At 39.6% G+C, this 26,280-nt stretch overlaps 1 protein-coding gene and 1 long non-coding RNA gene across 4 annotated transcripts in view; one reads left to right on the top strand and one right to left on the bottom strand.

The window, feature by feature from the left end:
- TEX9 (testis expressed 9) overlaps positions 1-611 on the bottom strand; it is a 20,743-nt gene extending 20,132 nt beyond the window's left edge. The window contains exons 1-2 of one of the 3 annotated variants that reach the window (XM_042824259.1): positions 255-611; positions 72-157 (exon numbers count right to left, since the gene is read on the bottom strand). In XM_042824259.1, the coding sequence (XP_042680193.1) occupies positions 72-157; positions 255-611 (443 nt within the window). Of the gene's footprint in view, positions 1-71; positions 158-254 lie in introns of those variants that run through there. The other 2 variants (XM_042824256.1, XM_042824257.1) reach the window with 2 other exon arrangements.
- On the top strand, positions 358-24,292 carry LOC122163199. The gene is made up of 5 exons (XR_006169848.1): positions 358-604; positions 912-1,046; positions 16,711-16,839; positions 17,859-17,944; positions 23,783-24,292. It is a non-coding gene; the product is annotated as an uncharacterized LOC122163199 (long non-coding RNA).
- Positions 24,293-26,280: the final 1,988 nt, after the last annotated feature.

Here is a 26,280-nt window from a genome sequence, read left to right as displayed (position 1 = left end):
GGGGATGCGAGCAGGGGATGCGAGCAGGGGATGCGAGCAGGGGATGCCGCCGCCCCCAGGCCGCCCCTTACTTGTAGTGCTCCTCCCGCGCCAGCAAATCGCCGCTTACCGCGCCGCTCCCGGCGGGCTCCGAGAGGCCGCCCGGCGCTCTGCACACCTGCAACGAGGGCGACTCAGCGTGCGGCCCGCACCCTCTGCACTGCGCCGCTTCCCGCCTCCCCGCTCGTCGCCCTGCGCCCAAACCGCTGCCTTACCCGCGACGGGCCGCTGCCGCCCGCCGCCATTTTATTCGCGCGCAGTCTGCCGCGCGGCGTTGCTTTCTCCACGGCAACCGGCCGTCCCCGCTCGTCTCCCGTCCTCTCCGCCGCTGTGGGCCGAGGCACGGCTTTCTTTTCTCCCCGCCGCATTCCGTAGCCCTTGGTTTCGAGCGGCGGCCACATTTCAGACCTTGCTGCCAAGTGGAGAAAGTGCAGCGATTGGCCGCACGTCCCCTCTCGCGCACCGTGTGGAAGCCCTCTCGCAGAGCCCCCAGCTCTGACCAGAGGCCCCAGTATGTCACTGGGCTGCCGGCCATTTGGGCGAGAGAGAAGAGACGTGGTCTGAGGTGCCATTATACACGACATTCTACTAAATCTTTATTACTTCTCTTCCCTTTGAACCTTTTGGTTTTGCCTGTGGTTCCGTCATTGTTCCGTAGTGGCAGTTGTTTCAGTCCTACCCCATGGATTGTTCTTTTGCTCTCTCATCTGTGTGCTTTATGGTCTCTTTAGCCTTGTCTTCTTGTTTTTCACCTCCACATTGTTTCGTTTCATTGCTTTTCTCCGTGTCTCCCACTGCTTCATTCCCTTTTTCACACGTGGCTCTCCCCCTCATCTGCTCATTCAGTGATGTTTCCTCTCACATGTTTCTAGATGATGATGCCCCTCTGTGCGATGGTTGATTCCCTCACTGGGAGCCCCTCAGTCCTGCACTGATCCGTACGCTGCAGCTCTGAGGAAGAATCAGAAAAGCACCATACTGAGCAGCATGGAGTTCCAGGGTCAGAGGTACGGATCCAGATGGCCTTAACAGGGTCAGTTCATCAGCATTTATGTCTGTCTTTGCACACAAACATACATACAGCCACATATGCACCAGGGGAGATTCTGGTTGGATGTTAGAAAGTACTGCTTCTCTGAAAGCATGGTCAGGTGCTGGAATGGGCTGCGCAGGCCGGTGGTGGAGTCACCAACCTGGAAGTGTTTAAGGAATGTTTAGATGTTGTGTTCAGGGATGTTGTTTAGTGAGAACTATTGGTGATAGGTGAATGGTTGGATGGGATGATCTTGTAGGTCTTTTCCAACCTTGGTGATTCTTCTTATATGTATATCTGGATATCTATATAGCAACAGTAATACAGCTCTATACATTGAATTATATAGACTGTGATTTCAATGAAGAAATTTGCAAGGGGGAATTCATAAAGGCTTGCTTGACTGAACATAGAGGCTCTGTGCATAGCTGAAGGCTTTCTGTGGAAGTATTAGTTGAAAAAACAGAAGTGCATGGAGAAGATGACAGAGACATGAAGTGTAATGGGATAAATGGGAATGAAATGAAAGACAGGACAAATGTGATTAGCAGAAGGCAAAAAACAAACAAAACAAAACAAAAATGGTTAACAATATAGAAAATGAAAGTCCTTGAGGGTAACATTGGTATTGATATGGGAGAATAAGTTGAGCCTTTGAAAAAAAGTTACAGAGCTTCGGGGAAAAAATAATCAGCTAAGAAGTCAATCCATTACAGTTATTTTTTTGACTGATAAGAATAGCAATAGGTTAGTGGTGGCCTTTTAAAAAATGACATGCTTAACTCACGGAGTTAAGCTTTTGATTGGGAGAAACAAGGAAGAGAGATAGCAACTGTAAAAACCAGACCTCCACAGAGGGAAGGATAGATTTTGTTAAGTAGTAAGTTGTTTAATCTCTCTTAGAATCAACATCATAATCTCTATAAATTAAGATTAACCCTCTATAGTGAGATATTGGAGGAATTTAAGAGAAACAGAGGAGCTAGAGAATGACAACAAGGGTAGTAGGATGAAAGCTATAAAGACAGACATGCTCTTTCCAAAGGCAATTAATACTTCGGGGGGGGGGGGGGTCCCCAAAGTAGAGTATTTTTTTCTTTTTTTCCAGACTGGAATATTTTAGAAATATAGCTGCTGGTTTTGAAGCTCTTATTCGATAAAGCTGTACAGTCGTGGCAGGCTAAAAATGCCAAAAATATCAGCTAGAGGATCTCCAGTAGCTAGATACTCAGGCAGCAAAATCACTGGTTGAAATTAAAGAGATTAGAGTCAGTAGTTTTCTAGCCAGCTTTTAGCTAACTTAATAAACAAAAGAGGGGTAACTTGTTATATCATAAATGATTAAATATGTTAACAGTGCAACACAGCATTCTCTTTGTGTAAAGCCTATGGGAATGATAACATAAACGTATACTAGGATTGCAGATTTGCACATTTTTCTATGATTCAGAACATGATTTATTTAATATGATTTATTGAAATATTTAAATCCAATCAGTACTGGATTTAAAATTCAACTACCTTTATTTGAAATAATATGAAAAGATTAGAATGTTTAGATAAGTATTTATTAAGTGAACTTTTAAAGTATTTCTCCAGAGACTTAGGAAACAGAAATAAGAGATTGTGTTATATTCTTGATCCCTTCATGTTTTATCACTTTTATGTTGATTTCATGTGACCTTAACAGTCGTGGTTAATTCTATAATACTTAGCTGGTAACTGGGTAGAGAATAGGCTTATATCAAAGAGGACAGCCAATAGCAAGATACATACAGAGCTTGAAAAATTTATCATGTTTATCTGCAAAAAAGCACTTGAAAACCTAGCATTGGTACGGTCTGAGATTTATCTAGCATTTTTTGTTCATAGATTTCCAGTTTCCATTCACAGAATCACCCCCAGAATCACAGAATCACCCGGGTTGGAAGGGACCTCAAGGATCATGTAGTTCCAACCCCCCTGCCTAGCAGGGCCACCAAACACACACATTCAGATCAGGTTGCCCAGGACCCCGTCCAATCTGGCCTTAAACACATCCAAGGACGGGGCATCCACAACCTCCCTGGGCAGCCCGTTCCAGGGCCTAACCACTCTCCTTGTATAGAACTTCCCCCTAACATCCAACCTAAATCTTCCCTCCTAAAGGGAGGATTCATTTATTTTCAGAAAAAAAAAAAGGATTTTTTCAGAAAAATCATTTTTCAGAAAAAATCATTTTTCAGAAAAAATCAGAAAGGATTCATTTATTTTCAGAAAGTTAACTTAAGCATTGTGATTGTGATATCAAAATGTTTTTGTCATTTTGAAACAAAATGGCGATTTTGAATGGATCAATACCTGCCATCATTTTGAGCTGTTGCTGGGACCTATTGCTAGTATCTCTCCATCATCAAAAGTAGCACGTCTTCATTCTGTGGTTTTTAAGTGTTTCATATTTATTTTAGAAGGTTTCAGTAGGTCTCAGAATTACATGGCTCTAACAAAAAAGCATGCATTACAAGTTAAGTGGTCGCTGTGTTGTTGATCTTTCAGCAAAGGAGCAGGTAGATCATAGAATAAAGGAGCTGAATAAGTATAGCCGGTAGGAGTGGTTTAGAACAGAAGGCTGTGAATAGCTATTGTGTTAGAATAGTTTATTGCAGAAGACAGCTGAGGATCAATATACAGTGTTTATTTTTTATTAGAACAAAGAACAGGCATTATTTAATTGTTACCTCTGGCCCTCTTCTGCAGGCACTAATTTTGTAATCTTCCTTCCCTCCTCCAATAAAAATATGAAAACCTAACTTTATATATATACCTGAATTTATATATTGAGCTTTTCTCTTCAACATTTTAGATACATTTTTTGTTCATAGTATATTCTTATTGGCTTAGTGTCTTCATTATTCATTATGTAGACTTTTCCACACCTCTCCTGAAAGTTGTGACATTTTGCAGGAACCTGAATACTGTCAACAGCTAACGCTGTGGGAAGACACATTATTTCCATGTATGTGCTCATTACCTGTCAGAAACAGGCAGACTAGAATTTTAGGGCAACATATTCACAATAGTATTTTAGGACAAGATATTCTTCCACAAAAATCATTGTAAATGCAGGTTAGAGAGCCAGCAACTGATGCAGCTACTCAGGTTGGTTTGGTTTTGTTGCTTTTTTAGGCCCATGCTGAACAAATAAATAGCATAAGTAACATCACGTATGTGCACAAGTCTCACCATTTTTAGACCAATAATCACATTAAGGGTTTTATGTATTGTTTTGCTTGCTAATGTGGTAGAACTAAATTCAATTCAATTCATATATGAGAGGCCTGTAGTAAAATACCACCTCTGTTGACTCCAACTCTAGAAGGAAATGGCTTTTACAGGACTCACTGCTGTCTGCTGCACCCTCCATACTAGGAAAGAGGGATGCTTTACTGAGGCAGTAAAACACAAAGTGTATCATTCTCATATGTATGCAAGTTTCTTTGACCAGGACAGCCTGTACTGCTTAGATTACCCTGCTCTGGGTAAGCACTCATGAATAGAGTGTTTACTGTACTATGTTTACATTCTCAGTTCTGAATACTGTTACTTTTCTCAGTCAACACCCACGTTTTTAGGCAAGTGAATCCAAAGCAATCCAATCTGCTCTCAAAGAAGCTCTGTATTCCTGGGGCTGCCTCTTGCAGCACTGTACCCCACAACACTGCCATATCTTGTCGTGCACGTGACATAAGCTGCCGTTCACACCATGCCTCTTATCTGCATGCTTCACAAGCAGGGCATGCACAGGGAGCCTCGTACAGAACAAAAACCACAGCCTGAGCAGGCTGAACCAAGCAATAGGGAAGTAAAGCAGAGACTGGCTGACTGCAGCACACACAGACAGGCAAGGGGTGTAAAGTTAGCAGGCAATTTTTGTCTACCATCTATCTGTCTAGCCTTCCTAACTGTACCACAGCTTAAGTGTATCACTGTAACCTAAGCCAGTGTAACACTTACATCCCACTTCACACTACAATAGTTTTCGTGTTTTACATTTCTGCTTCATTTTTCTACCTCCAATTGTCTAGAGGGGTAAAAAGGAAAAGGATAATTTTTGAGTCAATTGTAAGTGAAATTCAATACTTTCTTTTCTGAAAAGTCAATTTTTATTTTTATTTTTTAGCTCCAAATACCTTAATTTTTACTTTCAAAGATACAGTTGGTATTTTGTATTTCTATTGTGTGAAGTTCTTCAGTGGAAATAACAACCAATCCTGAACTCTCCCCCAGATCAGACTGATTTTAATAAAATACATAATTCTTGTCCAATTACAGAGAAAATAATAGTGCAAACTCATTTTCAGACATGAGTGGAGTGGTAAGATCTAGACGATGTGTAGCTATTAAATCAATAATCCAGACATGGAGGGAATTCCTCAGACAGCTGCTGTGTTGTTTTTTTCCCTAATCAGTAATAATAATCCAGCAATGTTTGAAATGCCATAATTGCATATCTGAACAGAGTCTTATGCTGATATTTTCTCCAATATCCAATTCCAATGCCTCTCTAAATTGTAAAGAAGACCAAATATTATCAATAGCTTTGTGTTTCCTATGAAAAAGCTGCTAGCTGTTTGGATATATGAAGTCTGCAAAAAATCTTTGGACTTGCCAACAGATATCCTAGAACGGTTTACTGTCAGTTTAGCCTGTTATTGCATGTTTTGTAGGATGACACTAATGGGTGTTAGTTGTTTATGCATTAAGTGTTGTGTAGCAGAACACACAGAAGAGGTATGCATGAACCAAGAACATGGGTTTCAAGGGACAAGAGGTCTGGGGGATGGGCAAGCTGTCCTAATAAGTTTTTTCCATCTCCACTGCCTCCAGTTCTGCTTTCATATTGGTTTCAGTTTGGTGGAAATGTTTATTCTGCTTCTAGTGGCTTTTTATACGTAGCTATACAATATCTAGTTGCTAGGCTATTCTGAATTATTTTTATATAGCTATCACTAGCATACTTGGGGTTTCCAGAATGCCATGTACAAACACAAACATTTTTCTTTGTTCTTCTCTGCTTTGCTGCAGTATTGAAGCTTACTTATTTCTATGTCATCCTTTCTAACCTAATCCAAACAATAACCTTGGCTCAACAATTTAAACATATTGAATCCCCAGCCAGAGTAGTTTTTCCTAGTAATACTCTGATTACAGCAGCTTTTATGTCTGAACAGGAAAGGACCTTAAACACTAAATCTCATCAGCACTGTAAAAAATAAGTGGTGAGCATCAGTCACATTTTCTTAGAATACCACAAGTCTTTCTTGAGGCTTAATCCTTTAATCTCTGGGTTTTGGGCACTTCTGTTCTGATTATTATGGATCAAAAGGTTTGGCAAATACTTTTCCACGCCACTCTTCAAAGTAGCCACTGTAATATTACCAGGTTATGACAGGTGTATGATTTTGTGTTGGAAAATGTTTGGGTTTTTTTTTTTTTTTTTTTTTGGAGGGGGAAGAAAACAACCAACCTAACAACCAAACAGAAAAAGCCCATACATACCAAACAAGAACAAACCCTCAAGAAGTTAGTTTAACAGTGCAACAGTCTGCCTATTGAAAACAAATAAAAAAGCATCAGGAGCATGGCAACATCAGAGCAAAGGAGAAGTATCTTTCACTGATGATGGAAATCCCTCCTGCTGTGTAAGACACTTCACTTCCTAACTGAGGCTACCACTGAAGCACTGCTATTATATATACACTGTTCCCAAACTAATAATTAATTTCACTGAAACTAGAAATCTTGTACCCTTCCCTGTCTGAAACACACTCATGTGAGAAGTTACAATTAAAAAAAAAAGTATTCTGCATCTCAACCTTCGTCCAAAATCAGTCCCTTAGACTTTACTACCGGACTGTTTTGACAGATGCTTGTCATTCTCTTCTGGGATGCAACTGCTTTTTTTCTAAAGCATGCTATTTCCTCATCCTATTTCCAACAAAAACTACAGAAGTTGAAATAAAACAATGACCCCTTCTACCCAACTTTAATTTTACTTATTGCAAACCGGAAATAATATAGCTAAATATTTTCCTAAACATTTTTTACTTAATCATTGGAACTAAGACCACTACTTTGTATGTTAGCTTTTCTGTCTAAAGAAAAAAATCCTATTTCACTTAAATTTAAGGGAGACACCAAGCCGCTGTTAAGAAGAAACGACTTTTCAAAAGAAGGATATGCTCTTAACATGGCAGATTTTAGAAAAGAAACAGTCTTGTCACCCAGATGCAGAGCCCTGCAGTTAGAGCTGGAGCACCTGCAAACCTCTTCATGCTATTTCCATTCTTCATTACTGGTCTGCATTTGCTGTTACTGTCCACAGTGGTGTTGGTGAGAAATCCAGTCATGTACTTAGTACTAAAGAAACCCTATAGCCTAAATGAGCCAAATGCATCTGTTCTTTTAATGAACATTTTCTTTGCATAGGTGTGCCGTCAGTTGTATCCCGTTCCTCTTCACTTCAAGGAATATGTTCTGTACATAGTAGGCAGCAAAGAAATCATTTAGAAAACACTTTTGTGTTCCATTGCTGTTGTGAGACTTGCCACATTGTATGTTTGAGTGTGTGTATCAAAGGTGAATGCAAATAAATTCACTCAAAATTGCCTTGCAGTTGACAACAGCAAAGCAGATCTGGCCTTTATCATCATCTTACATATTTTTCTTAATTTTTCATTAAGTGCAGAGTAAGAGGTAATCTAAAATATTCACTGATTACAGTGTGGCACCACCAAGCAAATTAATGCTATCTAACAAGTACAAACAAGTTCTAAAATGTTAAAAGTGTCAATGTTAGCATTCACAAATTACATATCCACAGTGTAGCCTTAAACTAGAATAACATGTTTTGGCATTTGCTCATTCTATATTGCTTGATAAAAGAAATGTTAATTCATGCTGTATTACCGATTCAGCCCTTGGCTCCTCTGCTTATTCCTGCTCTGTGATTGAAATCCAGTAGCAGTGTAGTAAAATGAAGTAAAAATCCACCTACGTGCTCCTGTGTTAAACGAATGCGTGTGACTTGTTAGTGCATTAAACTGCTTTGGAAAATAGTTTTAGCTTACGTGAGGCACAAGCTCATTCACTAATTATAGTAATAAATGTGTAATTCAGTGTTGGGTAGAGGGAGAATGTTATTTTGTTGGTTTTTGCTGGTTTTCATAAACAAATACTGACAGCAATTGCTATTATTTGCAGAGCCAGCAGAAATTCTTGTGATATTTTTATTTCTGCCACATGAAAAAGAGATATTATTTTAACAGCACAATATTTGATAGCTTTTAAAAATACATGGCCTAATTTTTTAGCATGCTGAGCACCCACAATTGCAACTGAAGTCATCTCTAGTTGTAGGATGCCCCACAGCACTCTAGAGCAGTCCTTGGATTTGGGTTCTAAGTACAACATTAGTCACTGTCTGATGTGAGGGTAGCCACCAGGAAAAGCACAGGTGTTTTCAACTAAAGTTGAACTGAATCTTTTGAAAGTTACATATATTGAACACGCTCAAAAGCTTTGCCTACCTATCACTACAACAATCACACTTAAGTAGTAATTTGCCAGTTAGCTTGAACTAAATCAAGGCTTCAATACTGGGGATTTGTGAGGAAACAGGGAGATGAAGATCTGAACAAAGCTATGATGGGACAGGCACGGCTCAACGCTTGTCTTTCAAAGAAAGCACCTTACCATGGCAAACATAACCTGGGATTGAATACTGAATTTGCAAGCTAGGGCCATTTGGCAGTGATTTGAGGGTTTCAGCTGTATGGTCACAACTTGTTTTTCTTTAGAGGAGCTAAGATTTTCCAGGATTTGTGCTTCAGCTGGTGTTAGTGAGCGGAGAACTGAGAAGGCCTCCTGAAAAATAAATACCACATAAAATTTCAAATCCCTGACAAAAATAAATACATAAATACAAACTTTCTTAGTTACATGTGTGCTGAAACAGGAAAATGCTCTTGCTTCTGTCCCATCACTCCTTACAGTCCTCTTTTTCAAACAAAGTTGATTCCTCATTTTCATGTAGATATTGTGCATGCACTGAGAGGTGTAAGACAGATTTACAAGCAATGTAGTGACAGGTAAAAGGCTGTATGTTCCTTTAAAATATATTGTCAAATAATTTATTTGCATTACTAAATTAATTTCTCTGTTCAGATGCACTGAACCTTTGGGTAACAAAGTAGGAGTGAAGAAGAACTGGCTAGTGTTCATTTTGAATGCTTTTATGCTGTTGGCTGAACTGAGTAGAGCCATTCCAAAGTCACTTCAGTTCAAAGACTGGGGTTTGGGTTCTTCTCCTGAAATCTGAGCAAGAGAAAAAGATCCATTGGAATAGCTGCTTTGTTCACTCACATTTGGACAATCTTTTCTTGCCACTCAGATTTTTCAACATGGAGCCACTGCATAAGGAACAGCCAATGAAATATAGAGATAAAAACAACTGATTGTTAGCAAAACAAACAAACAAAAAAACATAAAACAAAGAAAGAAAGAAAAAAAGCTGAATTCTCAGTGTAAGCAGCTTGAATAGTGAAAATACTCATTGTACAATTAGTTCTAGTCTGAATAAGTTAAACATTTCACACAGAAATATTAGGAATAAAGTTAAGTTTAATTCATTTTAAATGACAAAATCAACATGTCAGGCAGCTATGGTTATAACCATGATTTTGTAGTGCTTCCCGTGGTTATAACCACATTTCTGCAGTGCTTCATTTCATTGTATATTAAATCATGAAATGAATTTAAATAAAATTAAACTCAGTGAAATTCCACTGAGGTTGATATAACTTTTGTCATGCCTCCACAATGGTGAGTTCAGCTCTGTGAATTTCACCTGCCTGTCATTTCTTAAACAGCCAGAACAGCTGTGTTGTAAAGGATAGTTTAGTGCAAACTTGAAGTTCAAAAGCAGACTAAAACAAAATAAATGATACTATGCAGAGTGAAAGCTGCTGTATTCACTGCAGGGACAACGTTTGGAGGGGAAGCTGTTATCTCTGACATGAGTTTTAATGTATTCAGTTTTAATATATTTGCTGAAGTTTCTTAATCTTTCTCCTTAGTTTTATTTTACACCTCAGAAGAGAAAATTATGGTTTCAATTTAAAATCTTATTAAGTGAATATCAAATACAGTAAAATCAGCTTAATAGTTTTTTATAAACTCCTAGCAGAGGACTGTGTTTCTGGAACAATACAATCAGGGTTTTGCTCATATATAGAATTGCTGGTGAAGGAGAAAAAAAAGAAGGTAATAACAGTAATAAATATGTTATTTTTCCTCTTTACCCTTTAAGTCAGTACAACATGGACAGCCATCAGACATCCCTGTGTTGCTCTGGCACCATGACTAAATGCTGGTCTGTGCTGGAGAAACCACCTCCACAAAGGTTGTGGTTTATTTTCCATGCAGCTTTAGCAAATGTGTTGACATTAGCAGTAAAACTGCAGATGATATTGTTCCATGCCATGTCTAATTGTGTTTTTCCTTATGTGGTCAGCTGCCCAATAGAAAATGGAACGTTGAGCACTTTACAGACAATTGTTTGCATCGGAGTTTTACAAAGTACCTGTGTGACACTGATGGTTGATGATCTGGCAGGGCTACAGGAAGTGCTTCTTAATGTACAACAACTAAAATATATTTTTCCCTACCTGTACAGTATTTTTGTAGATCTCCTCTGAAAATATTTGAGTTTTCATGAAGTTTGATGTCAAACTGGAACTCTGTTTCAGGAAAGTGGTGAAGCTCATATAGAGTGCTAAGCATGAGAGCTCTTATCTAACAGTGTTACTGAACCAGATTTCTAAAATTGTTTCATCCCCTTTTGAATGAAATACTGCTCATGCTAACCAAACTGTACCTTTATTTCCAGAAAGACATGCTAGCTGAGTTAATATTTGCCTGTAAAGTTCAGTTTCTCCAAACAAACTTTAGGAAATAGTTTAATTTATGTCTGGGTTATAGTAGAATGAATTTTGTAATGAATATGTAAGAGATAGGAGAAGCATATCTAGCATTCCTGAAAGTAATATGAAGTGCCCTATTGCATTGTTTGATCTATGACTGTGCTGTGCTGTTTGAGTTAGTAAGTTTTCTTCTTTCACTATAAATCTTTTCCTAATGTTTCAATCCCCAAGTTATGTATTCTTTAGATTAGTAATATGATATGAGATCCTTCTGTCTATTTCCAAGTTCTTTAGAATTCCCTTTCATACCTGAGGTTGATTAAAAAAGAAAAAAGAAAAAAAAAAAGACCTCACACAAGCCCTTTGCAACCTATACTCTTCCATTTCTTTACCGTATCAATTTTTCAAGTTTTTCAATTCCAAAAATATTGTGGCAGGGACCATCATACAGGGAGTATCTTTGGGATTGATCCTGTATAATCTGAAGTCTTTTCAATGAGCACTGCACCTGTAGACAAAGAGTAGACCTGAGCTCATTAACTGAGACTTCCACTCGTGTATCTTGCAATATTTCAGTCTAGGTGGCTTTAACATTTAACCTGGAGATACCTCGTTGTTACTGCCTCTGGTTCAGCTCCTTGAGAGCACTGTTCTGGAGACAGTTCATATTAAAACAAAGCTTTAGTGTTCTAGGTCAACTAGTTCTCAGACGTTCACCACAAAAGCAGGTGGAAGTGCAAGAAGCAGCAGAAATTGTAGGAAACGACTTATTTGGTTGAGGGAGAAAAGATGAAGAACAGAGCCCACTTTTCTCTATCAAACATCAAAGGGTCTGACAACCCAAATCTGCTACCTTATATGCACAGTTTGAGAATACCAGCTATCATGTTCAAATTTCAAGGGCATATATTCATAACAGTCTTTCCTTAGTAAAAAAAAAACAAAACATTTTGATGCTCTTTCTAAATCTGTCTTCTGCTAAAAATTATAAATCTTAAAAGCTGGATGCAGCTGAGCTTTCTGGCTAAGGTCGATTCTTTTGTTTGTTTGTCTGTACTTTGACCAAAGGATTACATTGACAGCTTCCCAGGATCTAAAATTGTATTTAATCTGTTTACAAAGCCACATACCATCTTTGACTGTGAAAGAAGGAAATGAAAGTGAACATTTCTATATCATCTGATATCTGTTCACAGGGAGCAGAAATTACTGTCTAGCCTGCTTCCCTAGGAAAGCCTGCCCGATTGCTTCACGTGTCATATAGCTGTGTGGTACATAAACATGTGGCATAACTACTCAAAATGTCAAGAAAGCACCAGCGAGCAGTAATACATGTCAGGAGAATAATAGGAATTAGAATAGCCCCTGCCCCACTATAGCTGGAAGTAATTTCACTTGCAATTGTCAAACAGAGCTGAATTGGCTACCAAAGGAATGTGTTTGTAATCCATTGCTGTGCACTTGCAGTAGAGGAGGGACTCAGACATGGCACACTCAGTATCACCTCTTTCAGATACACTCAGACTGTACAGTGCCCTGCATTTTTTCTCTTTGCTTTTTTTGGTCGCAGCTCACACATCTGTGAATCACTCAAGGGGAAATTCTGAGATGCTATGTGTCAGGTCAATCCAGGTTCACTCACTGTATGTCCTTAGAAAGCCAGAAATTCTGGTGTGTAAACAACGGGGGAGGGGAAGGGAAGGTTTAACAAGGCAGATGGAGTTAATCTTTTTTCTAAATATTGCATATAATTTGGTTTTCTGATTACACAGTAAACTACAGTTGTGTTTTCTTTAATTCAGTTACACAAACACCGCAGCCAATTAATATTCCTGCATGACGTGTTATGAAGGATGCAAAGGGAAAACCTTTGTTTTTCTGCTGTGAAAGGAGCTGTTTAAGTTAAACCGTATTTCTCTACACAGCAACAGCAAAGTAAATGACAGCATTAATTCAATCCAGAGTGCTTGATAAATTGAGAGGGGTTGTTTACCTCGTGTATTAAAAAGTCTCCTGGGGATGGATTTTATTGCGATCTGCATAGTCATCCATCTTCCCATACTGTCTATGCTATGCTTACGAGTAAAACATATACAGTAATTTAGCATTCAGATAATCCCACAGCTATAATCCAGACAGATTTAGCTCAAATTTCTCCAGGATTTCTATTATCTAGCTTTAGTAGTGTGGTGTTGGCTGGATATTTAAAAAAAAAAAAACACAACAAAAAGCTACAAATGCTTTTCTCTGCAATAAACAACATATTTTGGTGATCTCATAATTGAAGTTGTGGATTCTTCCTGGCATTAACCACATGTAAAAATGTATCTTTGTGAGGACAGTGATTGCACAGCTGGAGCATGGTTTTAATGGATTCCAGCTATTTGAATATGTACCACGTAACATCATACGGTATTTGTGTGAAAATCAATGTAAAATGTACCTTCCCTCTAGTAATGAGGATAATCTGAACAGTGTTCATCTCCACATATGATCTATTTGAAAATGAACAGCTTCAATTTCAATAACGATTTGCTACTCTATATTATATAGTATAATGGTACAGAGCCTGGCTTTCTTACAGCACTTTTCATGAGCAGATCAGGGATCTTTTATTGTTTTCAGTTTCCTCTGACAGAACTTTTTCTCATTCAGTAATTTCTAGAAAAAGAGGGAGTTCTTGGGGGAGGAGAGCATCGCTATCTGCATGAAATGAGGGGATATTAAGTCCTAACGCAGTAGATACCTTTCACAGTACACCACCCTTTGTCGTAGGTCCCTCTGATTAATTGCAAATGTATTCAGGGGAGCAGAGCAGACATTGTAGTGAGAGTCCAAATGTGCTTGTACCAAAAATGCCAGCCCTCCCACACTTGCTAGCATTGGTGAAACTGCAGGAGTAAGAATGCTTATGTGGGAGATTTTTAGGAGGGAAATGAACAGTGGAGAAAATTTTAAAGCTGCAGCTTTTAGAAGAGCAGCTTGAATGAGTGTGCCTGAACTGAGGCAAGCTGCAGAGCAGGGCAGTACGCAAAGTGTGCTCTGCCTAGCAATTGTGTTGCAAATGCACAAAGTACATTATTAACTCACAAGCCAGTCTTTTGGGAAGAGGCTTGTGCACGCTTGGCAATAACATCATGCTAAGATTGTTTTCCACAAGTGTCTGAGAACTTAAAAAAAAGCAAACGATTTGGAACCACTTGTGTGATGCTTTGTGTCATATTGTTGCTCCCCAGACAAGGACTCAGATGCCAGTTCACTGGGGGAATTCAGGTATGCTCCCCTAAAACCATTGTGCTGTGTTTCAAGTGCATTCTCTGACCATGCAATATTGCCAGCCCCAAGAAAACACTACCAACATTAAAAGACAATTTGAACACAAAGAGAAAGGTAGCATTCTCATATAATCATTTGTGATAAAGCTGTTTGGGATATAAAACTTATTTTGTAGTCTCCAAACTGTAGGTTTGACAAAACTATGGAAAAAAAAAAGAAATCTAAAGCATGAATGAGAGAGTCTGTTTTACATCTAACAGTCACACTTTTGGGTGGAAATGCTCTGAAAGAAACACACTATATATGTAGCAGTACTTTCAGTTTCATACTTGCTGTGATTTACTCTTTGCACTAAATGCTATAGTAATTTGGTTTCAGATGCAGCAGTGCTTACGTACAAGCACTGAAAAAGAAGCTAACAGTGTTCACTCACTTTGCCCATCTGCTGCCCTGGTAAAGCAGGGGGCCTTCTCCTATTGCACTGAAAAGAAAGCCTCCACTTCTAGGGAGATAAATGATATTTACACTGAAATATCTATCAATATCCAAGTTAGATCCCCAGTAAGTCACAACTATGAAACTGTAAAACCAGTGAGATGGAAAAGCAATCCGATAGCTCTTAAACTGCTCTTTCTTCCAGACGGTGCCCAGGACGCCAGCTGTTGCCCTGGTTGAAGCAGTGGTTGGGAGTTTTGAAGCCTGAATTCTTTTCTTAAAAGAATTTCCTTAGACCGCTAAAAGCTGGTGTCAGAAACTCAGACGAACGGATTTAAAAATAGATTTGAATCAATTATGTCATAACTGCATCTTTATTTGTAAAGAAATGTAAAAAAAATCAAATTTTACCATCTGCATGAGGAACCTGCAAATGCACCCGCAGCCCTTCTCACTGTTCACATTGTGCTTTTTTTCCACCTTATTATATCTCAATTCCTCTTTTGGCAATTATTTTGCATCATGCTCAGCACACTTTTCCACACACCATTTGGATTTTCGCTTGCTAATGCAAATGCATCTTAAAATATCATCTTCCCAAGTTATTAGATCCAGGGCCTGATGACGCATACTGGACTTAGTTGAAGCATCAGAATAGCAAAGAAAGACCAAGACATGAAGGAGCGCCAAGTAAATATTGACATACTGATTTTATGACTAAGCTATGATTATTTTTTAACTTGCCTATGCTTTCAGAAATGAAGGGAGAAAGTTTGAAAAGTAAAGTAATATTTTCACATGGCCAAGAAATGACCATGTACTATGATCATAGATCTTTCTATACAAGAATTAGTCAAAATTTAAAAAAAAATAATAATAACAAAAAATCTTACAATGGGACAGGTTTGGTATGTTTAAATGTCACGCCAGTACTTTCCATGTCTGCATATGTAATCTGAGATTAAATGTGCTGTGGATAAAACTAAAAAGATCATATTTTCTAACTGTTTACCATGCATTTATGTGTAAAAAGTTGTTTCCCTTTCAGCAATTAGATTGCTAGTAATAAATTTCTGTATCCCTGCCATGACAATGTTTGTCCTCAAAGATGGTTGTAACGCTGTATCATACCCTATAAGCTGCAGCAGTATGAATAGGGCTGAATTTGGGCCTGCAGCATGTAGTTAATCACTCTGCAAACCATTAGGAGAGCTGATACCTTCCTGCTCCCTCCTCCACCTCAGTGCCAGAAGGAAAAGGCAACTTGAAGTCAAACTTCTCAATTGTTTAATTCTGGAAAGACTTTCTATGCAAGAAGTTGCCATTTGCACAATCATCCTTTTCCTCTTTGAGCTGCCAACAACCAGAAAGTACCAAGCCCTTCTCTCTGCCTTGCAGGGTGAGGAATCTCAAACATGGCTTCGGTAGCTGTGCCCTACTGTTTTAACCCATTGAGGTATTTTCTAAAGATGGTCTTATTTCCATGTGCTTGGCTGGTGTTATGGTGACCATGAGTGCATGTATCAAGTTACTGGTATGGGAGTAGCCCTGCCAGGAAACCAGAGGGCACGTTCAGTGCAAACTGTTTTTAGAAGCCTAAATAGGCACAGCTCTAAGTTGGGTGCCTGCTGTGTTAATAAAAGGACTCCACATTACTTCTGTCCAACCTGCCTCCTGACTGTGGACAGAACACAGCCTGTATCTGTGGAAAGGATTACTCCTGGACTGATACCAGACTTGGCTAACTGGCCCTTACTGCACCATGTAAATAGCAGTATTCTTAAACTTGGCTTAGACAGTTGGAATCTTGAGCTTGGGTTCTGCCAGAATTCAGGGAGAGGACTTCTTAAAAACCTGAAAGGGGAACAAAATGAAACCTAACAAAAAAATAAAAAATATAAAACTAAAATATCCTCATAACACAGGAAATTTTACTTGACACAGTGTAATCAACTTGTTCTGCAGGTTGAAGTAAAAATGATGAGCACAGGGAAAGCTTTCACTACTTTCTATCTTCGTGACACTGAAAGAGGCCTATTCTTCACTTCCTGAAGGGAAGAAAGTGATCTGCCACAGGAAAATCAAGTTAGCAAGGTGACCTATTTGTTTATTTATGTTATTCTTATATAAAAAACCCAGGCCTGAAGGGCGCTGGTTTGTAAACTGAACTGCTCCAATATAGCATATTCACACTAAAACTGAAAACTGAAAGCTGAAAACCTCAGAGAGCTGTCCCAAACAGTAAAGTCCAGGATTTTATTCATCTTAATAGCCACATTTGCTCCCATGCCCAAATCACATCAGTTGTAAACTAGCAGCTTTTATCTGAATTTCCATATTTTCACACATAACATTTATTAAAAAACCATTTAAATATATCAGACATTTCTTGAGTTCACTTTAAAATAACAGAGGACATGAATTCCTTTCTCATATTGATGTTAATACTTTATTCTGTTTTTCTTTTGAATTGTTAGATAAATGTTAGAAGCCTGTGAGTATGAGAACAGCTGTTTCTTGGCTGTATGTGGTGTTGATTTGTAAGAGCTGTGATATTGTAACTGTTAAACTAATTAGAAGTTTTGGCAATAAACTGTTAAGATGTTGACAAAGCATCTTGAAAAAGGATGTAATTTTTCTACTATCTGAACTGATTTGCTGTAGACTTCTTTGCTATATTGAGGATCCAACCCAAACATGTTGATTAACACCACAAAGATCACTGTGGGTACAAAGAAGACTACAGCCACCAATGCTGACTCATTCACTGCCATGCTCATCTGACATGGGAACCCACCACTCCCCATCCACCACAATTCCATGTGGTTAGCTGCCCAGGGACTGAATTCCCTTAAAAAGCTTTATCCTCATCTCAGTAGTACCCTTCCATACAGCTAGATTTTGGCTCTTAGCTAAACCTATTGCCTAGATGAGATAAGTATAGGATTTCAGCCAGATAGATTGTGAGCAACATTTTCTTTTCAAATATTCTTGGCTCCAATCTCACAGAAGTTGCTTCAATCCAACAGAGTAAAATCCTGTCCTTCAGACAGATGAGCCAGTCACTTTACATCAGCACACAATGTAATTGTTCTGTATGTTCCCTATAACAGGTATTCTACACAGAGCTGCTGTTTTCCACATGAAACCTGGACATGATACTGTGTTCAAGATCACACACTACAAATTTCCTACAAAGGTAAGGGGAGGTATTAAGAATTTGGATCTATGTATAGTGTCATAAACAAAGAAAATTAATCAATCTTTCCTTTCATACATTTCATTGTGATAATAAAAAGTATTGTACCTGCTCCACTGAGCACTGTGCAGGGGAGGAGAACTCCCTGTGAACATTATAAACATGTTCAATTCAAATAGACAATGTGATTTTTTTTCCCCAACTTGACTCAGATTATAAAATGAATGAGATTTAGTCCCCAAGTCCTTACTGAGTAATTATGCAATCACATATTCATACTGAGAATGACCTTTCAGTAGGATTCTTTGCAAAATAAGACTTTGTCAGCTACTGTACGAGGAATTACAGAGATAGTAACATTTTACTGCTACTTAACATCTGCCTGGCATCTCTTAATTATTTAGACTATAGCAGACAAAGAAACACAACAGGATTACTATTGGAAGAATTTGTGAACTGTTATGAAGTGAAAGTGATCTTGATATATGAGTAGTATTGGGAGAAACCACCAGTGAGAAAACTGAAAACAGATCTGTGTGCACAGTATTCTTGTTGTACAGGAAGTAGTGGGAGTTAATATGTGAAAAAGAGCTGTTCACAAATCAGTATCCCTGGGAGCTCTCTGAATGAGTTTTCCTGCACTTTGTGGTATTTTGTAAAGAGAAAGATCCTCTTTCTCCTTCTTGTGAGGGAAGATCCTCTTTCTCCTTCTTCTTCTTGCCTTAGTGTGTCATTAACTGTACACACAAAGCCACACATGTACCAGTTCATTCTGGTCCATCAGCAGAGGGTGTGGAGTAGGACCAGGTAAAAAATAAAGGTTCTAGTCTATGATGGTAGTTACAACTACAAATCTTAATGCAAAATAGCGTTAATTGTTAAAACAAAGGTTTTCTCATAACTGTCCTGTTACATAATAGGACACAAAGAAATAGCATAATAGATGCTAGAGATGCTTTTGCATTGTCTTCGGCCACAGATTAATTAGATTCATGAACAGTTTTCATAATGAAGTCCACAACTTGCAGAAGATTTGTATTCCAAGTGTATTCCAAGACCCCGTTGTTCCAGATTGTGCTTCTTTCCTGAAGCATGCACTGACAAGCTATTCAGTGTCTTTATTACTGTACAAAATTGTGAGCCAACTGATATTTATTACTGTGCATTGGGTCAATGCAGAGTTTTACCACAAGAAGGTACATTCTTGAAGGGTTGTGCCTGAAGGGCACTATCCCTTATGGATCATCTTAGTAGGGGAAAAAATATATATTTTAATAAAGATCCACCAAGCTGCCATCTCTGCCTCAGGGGAGTGTAGGTAGAGAGACAAGCCTTGTCTATGTACTCTCCAAGCATAACCACTCTTGATTTGTACCTGGTCTTTTTCTAGAGCTCTGGGATGGAGGAAATCCTAGTCATGCCTTGCCTCAATCCATACAGATGCACTAAGGTTAACTTCAATTACTGCTGTATTATGTTGAATAATTAAGTCTTTGTAACATCATTATATATGCATGCATTATACCTATGTTCTCAGAACAAAGGTGTGTCTGTAAGCATATGTACCAGACTGCACTTACACAGAAGACAAATTGTATTTATTCTATATTAATTAACACTGCAGGCGGAATTTCTCACTGTTTAAAATATCTCGAATGTCCATTTTTAGAATCTAAATACATACATACAGATTCTTTTTGCTTTGACAGTTGTATTTTATCTCCTTTCAGTAAGTTCGTTCAAGTACTATCTTGTGTACCTTCAATCTGAATGTCATTGTTGTATTTCTGTTTCTACTTAAATCAAATTAATCAATTGAATTAATCAGCTTCAAAATGGAAAGCAAACAATGCTACTAAATTTCCAGGGACTTAGGGGAGCAAAATTTGACAGGCGTTGGGTCTACAGGTGTTGGCTTCATTGGCAATCTCCTTTATTTACAGTTTGTTTTTCCTCTGCTTGTTTCAGATTAACATTTCACATTAAGGATGAAGTGTGGCCACCAGTGAGGTTTTACTATTGAGTGTCACTTGCTCAGAAATGTTGCTTGAGATAGTCTTTGCCATTCTATTCTTACACTGGAACATTTCTGCCCTAAAACATACATATATAGATGTGGCTAGAAACAAAAACACAATGGTGCTATTTGTTTTTAATATTAAACCTTGTTGCTTTAAGGGACACCCTGAAAAACTAGGCCAAAAACTTGACCTATTTTAAAAGACATGGCAATCTGTTCTTTTAAAAAATCATTCACACTTCATTGAGTCCTTCTCTCTCTCTTATACCATGAAAAATATCCTACAATATCAATGTTCAGAACTATTCTATCTCTGTACATAGTTTCCTGAACACGTATTGCAAGCTGAGGTCTCCAGTTTGACAATTTAATTTTTCTCCATCACTGATTTTGGAAAAGAAACCATCTTAAAAATTAGCAAATGCTTAAACTAAACTAATTAGCTAATTAAAATAACTATATCAGAGCACTTTCTCCCTAATGTGATGAATCCATTTGGAAACCAAAAGGTCCTAGAATCCACAAAAGATTTTTGATTCTAGAGGCCTCCATGTCTTGAATTTGAAAACTAGGAGCAGAGAGCCATATTTCTCAGTTATTTTGTAGTTTGAAATCTGGCTGTGAAACTCTGTTTACTTTGTGTTGGACTCCTGCCAGAGGAGGCCTGGTTTTAGCAGATGGTTGTGGAGGCCAGACGTTTCCTGCTGCATCCTGATCAGGCACCAATAGCACTGCTCGTGGTCACAGGCACAGGCCATCGATGCTGACGGTGCAGTGTCTGCAGGCAGGAATGCTATGGAGAGTCACTTGAAACAGACCTTCAGGCTAAAGATTGCGTGGAAGAGAGCATCCTGACAGCTTGGAGCACTCGCATGAACAGACATGGTCCTTGGAGAGGGTGGAGTTATGTGCCAGTAGATGAGCAGGAGGAGGATTAAAGTTTTGACCAGAAAGAACAGAAGTATTAAACCAGAGACATGAGCTAGTAGTGATGCGACATGACTGCTTTGATCTTGGCCTGTACAGTACTGTCTTGTCAAGGACAGGCAGCTTAAAGAAGAAACAGATAAGACAAAACATGAGACTATAGCATTGTATTGGGGTGTGAGGCTACCTGTCTGCTTTGCAGGCATAATGTGCAAGCAGTGTTTTCTTTTCCCTTCATTTCTGGGGACAACTTCTGTGAGAAAAAAAAAACTAATAATTGTGTTCCCAAACTGGTGTTTGACAAACACATTGTGCTTGCAAGATGAGGAATCAAAGGGCAACTGCTATAGTTTAAAGTGCTTCTGTATCACTGGATCATTGTCTTGTCCATTTACATACAGGAGAAAATGCAAACAAATTTCTCAGGGTGCTTGGAAATCCTCGAGGATTCCTTCAGGCACCAATTTAGGACATCCACTGTTCATATGGGAATGCAGCTCTTGAACCAACACAACTGAAACTCAGAGTTTCTTGTACTGGGGTCTGTTCTACTTGGCTCTGAGTCTGGGAATTTGGTGCTCTCCCATCCTGTCACATCTACATTACTATGTTATGCAGTGACCTTAACTGGGTCACAATTATCTGCCAGTGGCCACCAATGCATGTGACAATGCAATTCACAGGAGGTGTCCCTGCAAACAGGAGCTGTCCTGGTCCTTGTAGTCAGACATTGCAGGTAGGCAACAATTACTTTTGAATTTTCAGATTACTACTGAAGAAAAAAAAATGACAGAAGTGTTGTGCTGCTTGCTTTGTTATATGAAACTTGCATGTATTTCTCTCTCCTTACCTTTGATTCTGTCAGTCTCCCTAAAACTGAGCCTCTGAGTCAGAATGAAAGACAAGTGAAAGACAAAGCAACTGCAGAGTAGTCTAACTAAAAATATTTTTAACCCTAACTTCTACCAGCAAGGTTATCAAATATTCAGTAACACTGAAAATGAAAGGATGTCAGTTTGAAACATGACTCAGCTAAGCATCAAACTCCTTTCAATGACAGCCTTCCTTCCTACTCATCAGCCTTGAACAAGACAGTCTGAGTCATTACTTTCATGACCCACTGTCCCCTTTTAAGTAACTTTCTTAGTCTGCAGTAGTTGAATACAGCTATGCAGGTTATAGAAACACCATAGTCACAATTTTTTCAAGCTCAGCAGCTTGTCTGAAATTACACTGAGATGTGTTTTAGTAAGATTTATTGCACTGCAAAGAAGATTATAGAAACAAAAAGTTTCAAACTGTCCATATCATCAAAGAACCTGAATGGACTTGGAAATTTAATTGGGTGATTGTGACTTCCAGAATGTAAACAATCTGTGTATCATCCCAGCATAACACCACACTCCTCGTCTGCCCTACCAGGGCAAGCTGTAGCCAGGCCTATGTGAGCCTAGGCCATCGCTATCTTGCATCTGATGATCGTCTGCAACCGCACAGAGTCAGGGCTGCATATCCATTTTGTTAGCACCTTAAAGTGCCTCGCAGAGGTATAAAAGACAACAGGGACAGCAAAGCAGAGAAGAACTGGAGACAGCAAGGATGGTTTCCAGGAAAACAATTTCTGTAACAGAGTCAGTGTGGTAGCTAATACTTGTCCTTTGTTGGAGATGGACTTGTGACTGTGGGGCCTGCTTCATACTTCCTTGTGTTTCCCATTATTTGGCAGGTTGCAATACTGCTCACCACACACTGCTCACACTCACTATACACAAGCTGCTTCCAGAAGCAGCAAAGTTCAGCAAAGCCCTGATCAAGCAGGTTTTCCTGTTTTTTTAGAATTAAAATAGCCCCTTTTTCACTGCCACATTTGAACACAGCCCAATTTCTCCTGTCAATTATCATGACATGAGTTTGAAGGTCTTCTAGGTAAACCGGATTCTTTTTTTAAATGATTGAAAAATACAAGCTGAAGTATATATTAAAATTGGTTATGGGCACGACTAGTTATCGCATTTCCTTTTTACCAGTGCTGCATATGAACAGGTAACAAAATAAAGAAAATCAGAGGGAGTTGTCTTGGGCATAGCTCAGGAGATACGGTGACATACATCCCCGGGGGAGAAGAGCTGCAAAGAAGGCATCAAGATGGAGTTCACTGAACCAGTGTTTAAAGCTTTTGGAAAGTGTCTTTTTTAGCAAGACTTTAAAGTCAATTATCCTCACAGAATTTGTTTTATGCTTGCCTTGAGGATAAAGGTAGCAGAATTTCATTGTTTATCCGCCTATTACCCTCAGCTTAGTCGATGAATGTGCACATCTCTTCTTGGCCCATGTTAGAAATAAGATGGCAGATCTCTCTCATCTGACAGGAAACAGGGAAGAGCACCCACCCTTCGTATTGGCTGCTCGGAAAGGGCAGCGAGACATTGCTCCTTGACAGCATAAGACAGTGCATTCCCCAGCTGTCAGATACAATGAATAACAGGGAAGCAAAAAAAAAAACAACAAAACAAAATAATGCAAAATAGGTTACTCTGTATTTATGCACAATTTTTCCCTACAGAGAGTCCTAATGTTAGATCTGAAGCTAGAGAAATGGAGGAAAAATAAACAGATTTGGAATCTGCAAAATCTGTCTGCAGAAGGGGAATGCCTGGGAACAGAGGCACAAGACCAGAAAGGCCTTTGCCTACCTCATCTGAGCTCAGCTGCTGCACTCCTTAAAAATAGACATTTGGAAAATGGGAAAGAAAATTAAGATTCTGGTCCTGAAAATGCTGCCTCAGACTTCTGGCATGTTTAGACTTAAGCACGTACTTTTGTTTACAGTAGTGGGATCTACAATTAACCTTTATATTAATTTTCATGTCTTTTTATACCATGCTGACCAGAAGCCTCAATCTACATGTCCAGCAAAGGCATTCAAAGGCACAAGGACTCCAAAAGAGGGTTACAGCGGTCTTTGGTGGATATTCCTGGAAGGTCTTCAGTGTTTTGTCAGCTCATTGGAGTTCAGGTTTTTCTCTTAGCAGTTACATGGTCCTCCTCACCGTCTTCAAGATAATTCTGTCAGCACAAGCTCCTCTGTTTGAACAATTATTCTGGATCTATTTCTTCTTTTTTTTTTTTTTAGTTTATATAACCATGCAAACTGCACATAAGGAGCTGCCATTTTTTCTTTCATGCATTTTGCAGAGACCATATGAAATTCGAAGCTAGTTCCACTGGTTGTGTAAGAGTCAGCTAAGCTGGCTTCCGTGTATTGGCCTAACATACGTAAAGGGGAAGAGCCCTCACTCGGTGTCAGTGCAGCTATACAAAAAACCTGGGCCAAACCTTGTGCTTGGACATTGTGAGAATGGGAATATGAGAAAAGCACTGGTGTTATTTCTAACGTAAAAAAAAAAAAGGCTTTTGGAAAACACTGTGGCCTTTTGTGTTGTTGCTATTTGATTCCATAACAGACCTCTCTGGATTTTGCTCTTTAAAACTTTTGCAGCAATAACACCTACTGGCCAAATCAGTCATTAGGAGACCCCAATTTTATTTTGGGCCTCTGTATGTTCCCGTCACAGCTAGTGACCCAGCAACAGAAACCGGCTTGCATTTGAAAGGCTTCACACCACAGGAGCACAGGAAAAAAAGAAAAAAAAAAAGTAAAAAAAGGTAAATTGGTGGTGAGATATGGGAGTGCACACATAGGTTTGAGGCCTGGAGTCCACTTCCACCACAACAATGCAACCTGGGATTCTGTCCCACTTAACTCATCTCGGTGCCAATTTAATCCCATTCTGCCCTAAAGCACCAGGTGTGGTTGCAGGGTGGCAGTGGTGGTGTGAGGGTGCCAGCGTGTGCCCAGTGCAGCAGGTTTTGCAGAACAGATGTGACTAATTTCTTTTTTGGTCATATGATGCCAATACACCTATAAATAAGTATGACTACAATTTGACATTGCTGGGAACGAAATTAACAAGGAACTAAATAATAAGTTTGTCTTCCAGCTGCTGGTTTTGACTGAATGCTATGTTAAAATTATATATATTTTTCCAATATATTGTAATAGTCTGTGGTCCTTCCAAACATGATGCACATCTGTTGAACCTTACTCTGATATGCAGGCCCATCAGTTTCAGTGAGGGAGAACATTTTTAGGCCTGGGATCCAAGTGGGGTAAGCTCTCCCTCAGATTTCAAAGGGTCAAACCACGGATCTCAGCAGAAGCAGCTGACAAACAAAACTAGGAAATACTACCAGCATCAGCTCGGTCATACTGTACAAGGTTACATGTGTGCTGATCAAAAAGTATATTGAAGTTGCTAGCCTTTCTGTTCACTTCTGATTACAATTTTTACTTGTGGTTATACTCACTTCTTGGATATTCTTCAGGAATTTCCAATCAAAGTAAAAAAAGTTTTTTAGTAAGAAGAAGGAACAAGAGAGAACATCATTTTTGTGATTCTGACTAGAGGTTTTATGAGGAGAAGAAAATCCCCATCAATGCCATATCCATTAATGTTTTGACTTTAGGGAAGCAGAAATGTAAGGGAAGATTTAATTTCAAAAAACTCTTGTTTTGTTTGGTGACAGACATTTACCAATGCTCATCTCCTTCATTTAGCAACACCCTGTGTATTTACTTTATCAGCAGTGTCTAAGGCCCACATTTTCAGGGATCACTGCAGGCCAGGAAGGCACCCAACTTATCCTCAGGTACAGTGTGAGAAGGTGCTGAGGCGCCCGTCCCTCTGCCCAGGCTAAGAGGGGTCCCGCTGCGCCCAGCTCAGCACTGACCAGGGAGACCAGGCTGGGTGCCCTGTGCTGCAGGAGGGCACAGGGATGGGGTTGGCACCGCTAAAGATGAAAGACTGCTGCTTTCGGGGCTCGTGTTGCGTGAGAACATTGGGGGAAAGAGAGAGAGGCACATCTAGGGCCATTTGGGAGGTGATTGTTTGGTGCTGGTATAAATCAGATGGAAAATGGCGAGTTCCTGCTCGAATGCTACTGGAATTGGAGGGATTGGGAACAGAGGAGCAGCGGAGCGGCTTCTGGTGCTCGCGGGAGCTGCGGGAGGGGAGCAGGCCGGGGCGAGGGGCGGCCCCTCCGCTTCGGCGACGGCTTCTTTGGGAAGCAGTGAGGGTTACGTGCGCGTTAACGGCGTTTCCGTGCGCTGTTTACAAACACCGCCAGGTGCGGGAGGATGGGCGGCTGTGCGCAGCACCCGGAGGGCGAGAGGTGCGGGGCGGGCGGCTGATGTAATGCCGCGCGCCGCGGGAGGGGCTCACGTGTCCGCAGCGACAGCTCCGTGCTCGGCGCTGCCCGTGCCTCTCACGCCCGGCTCCGCACAGCCGCGCATCGGTGCACGCACACACAGTCCGCCCGCGCCCGGCAC

This window comes from Centrocercus urophasianus, unplaced genomic scaffold, assembly GCF_019232065.1.
Source record: "Centrocercus urophasianus isolate 14NV4802_14NV808 unplaced genomic scaffold, USGS_Curo_1.0 seq_23, whole genome shotgun sequence".
In the NCBI taxonomy this organism is placed as follows: Eukaryota; Metazoa; Chordata; class Aves; order Galliformes; family Phasianidae; genus Centrocercus; species Centrocercus urophasianus.
The sequence above is the reverse complement of the archived record's forward strand: the minus strand, read 5'-3'. Positions and strand labels throughout refer to the sequence as shown.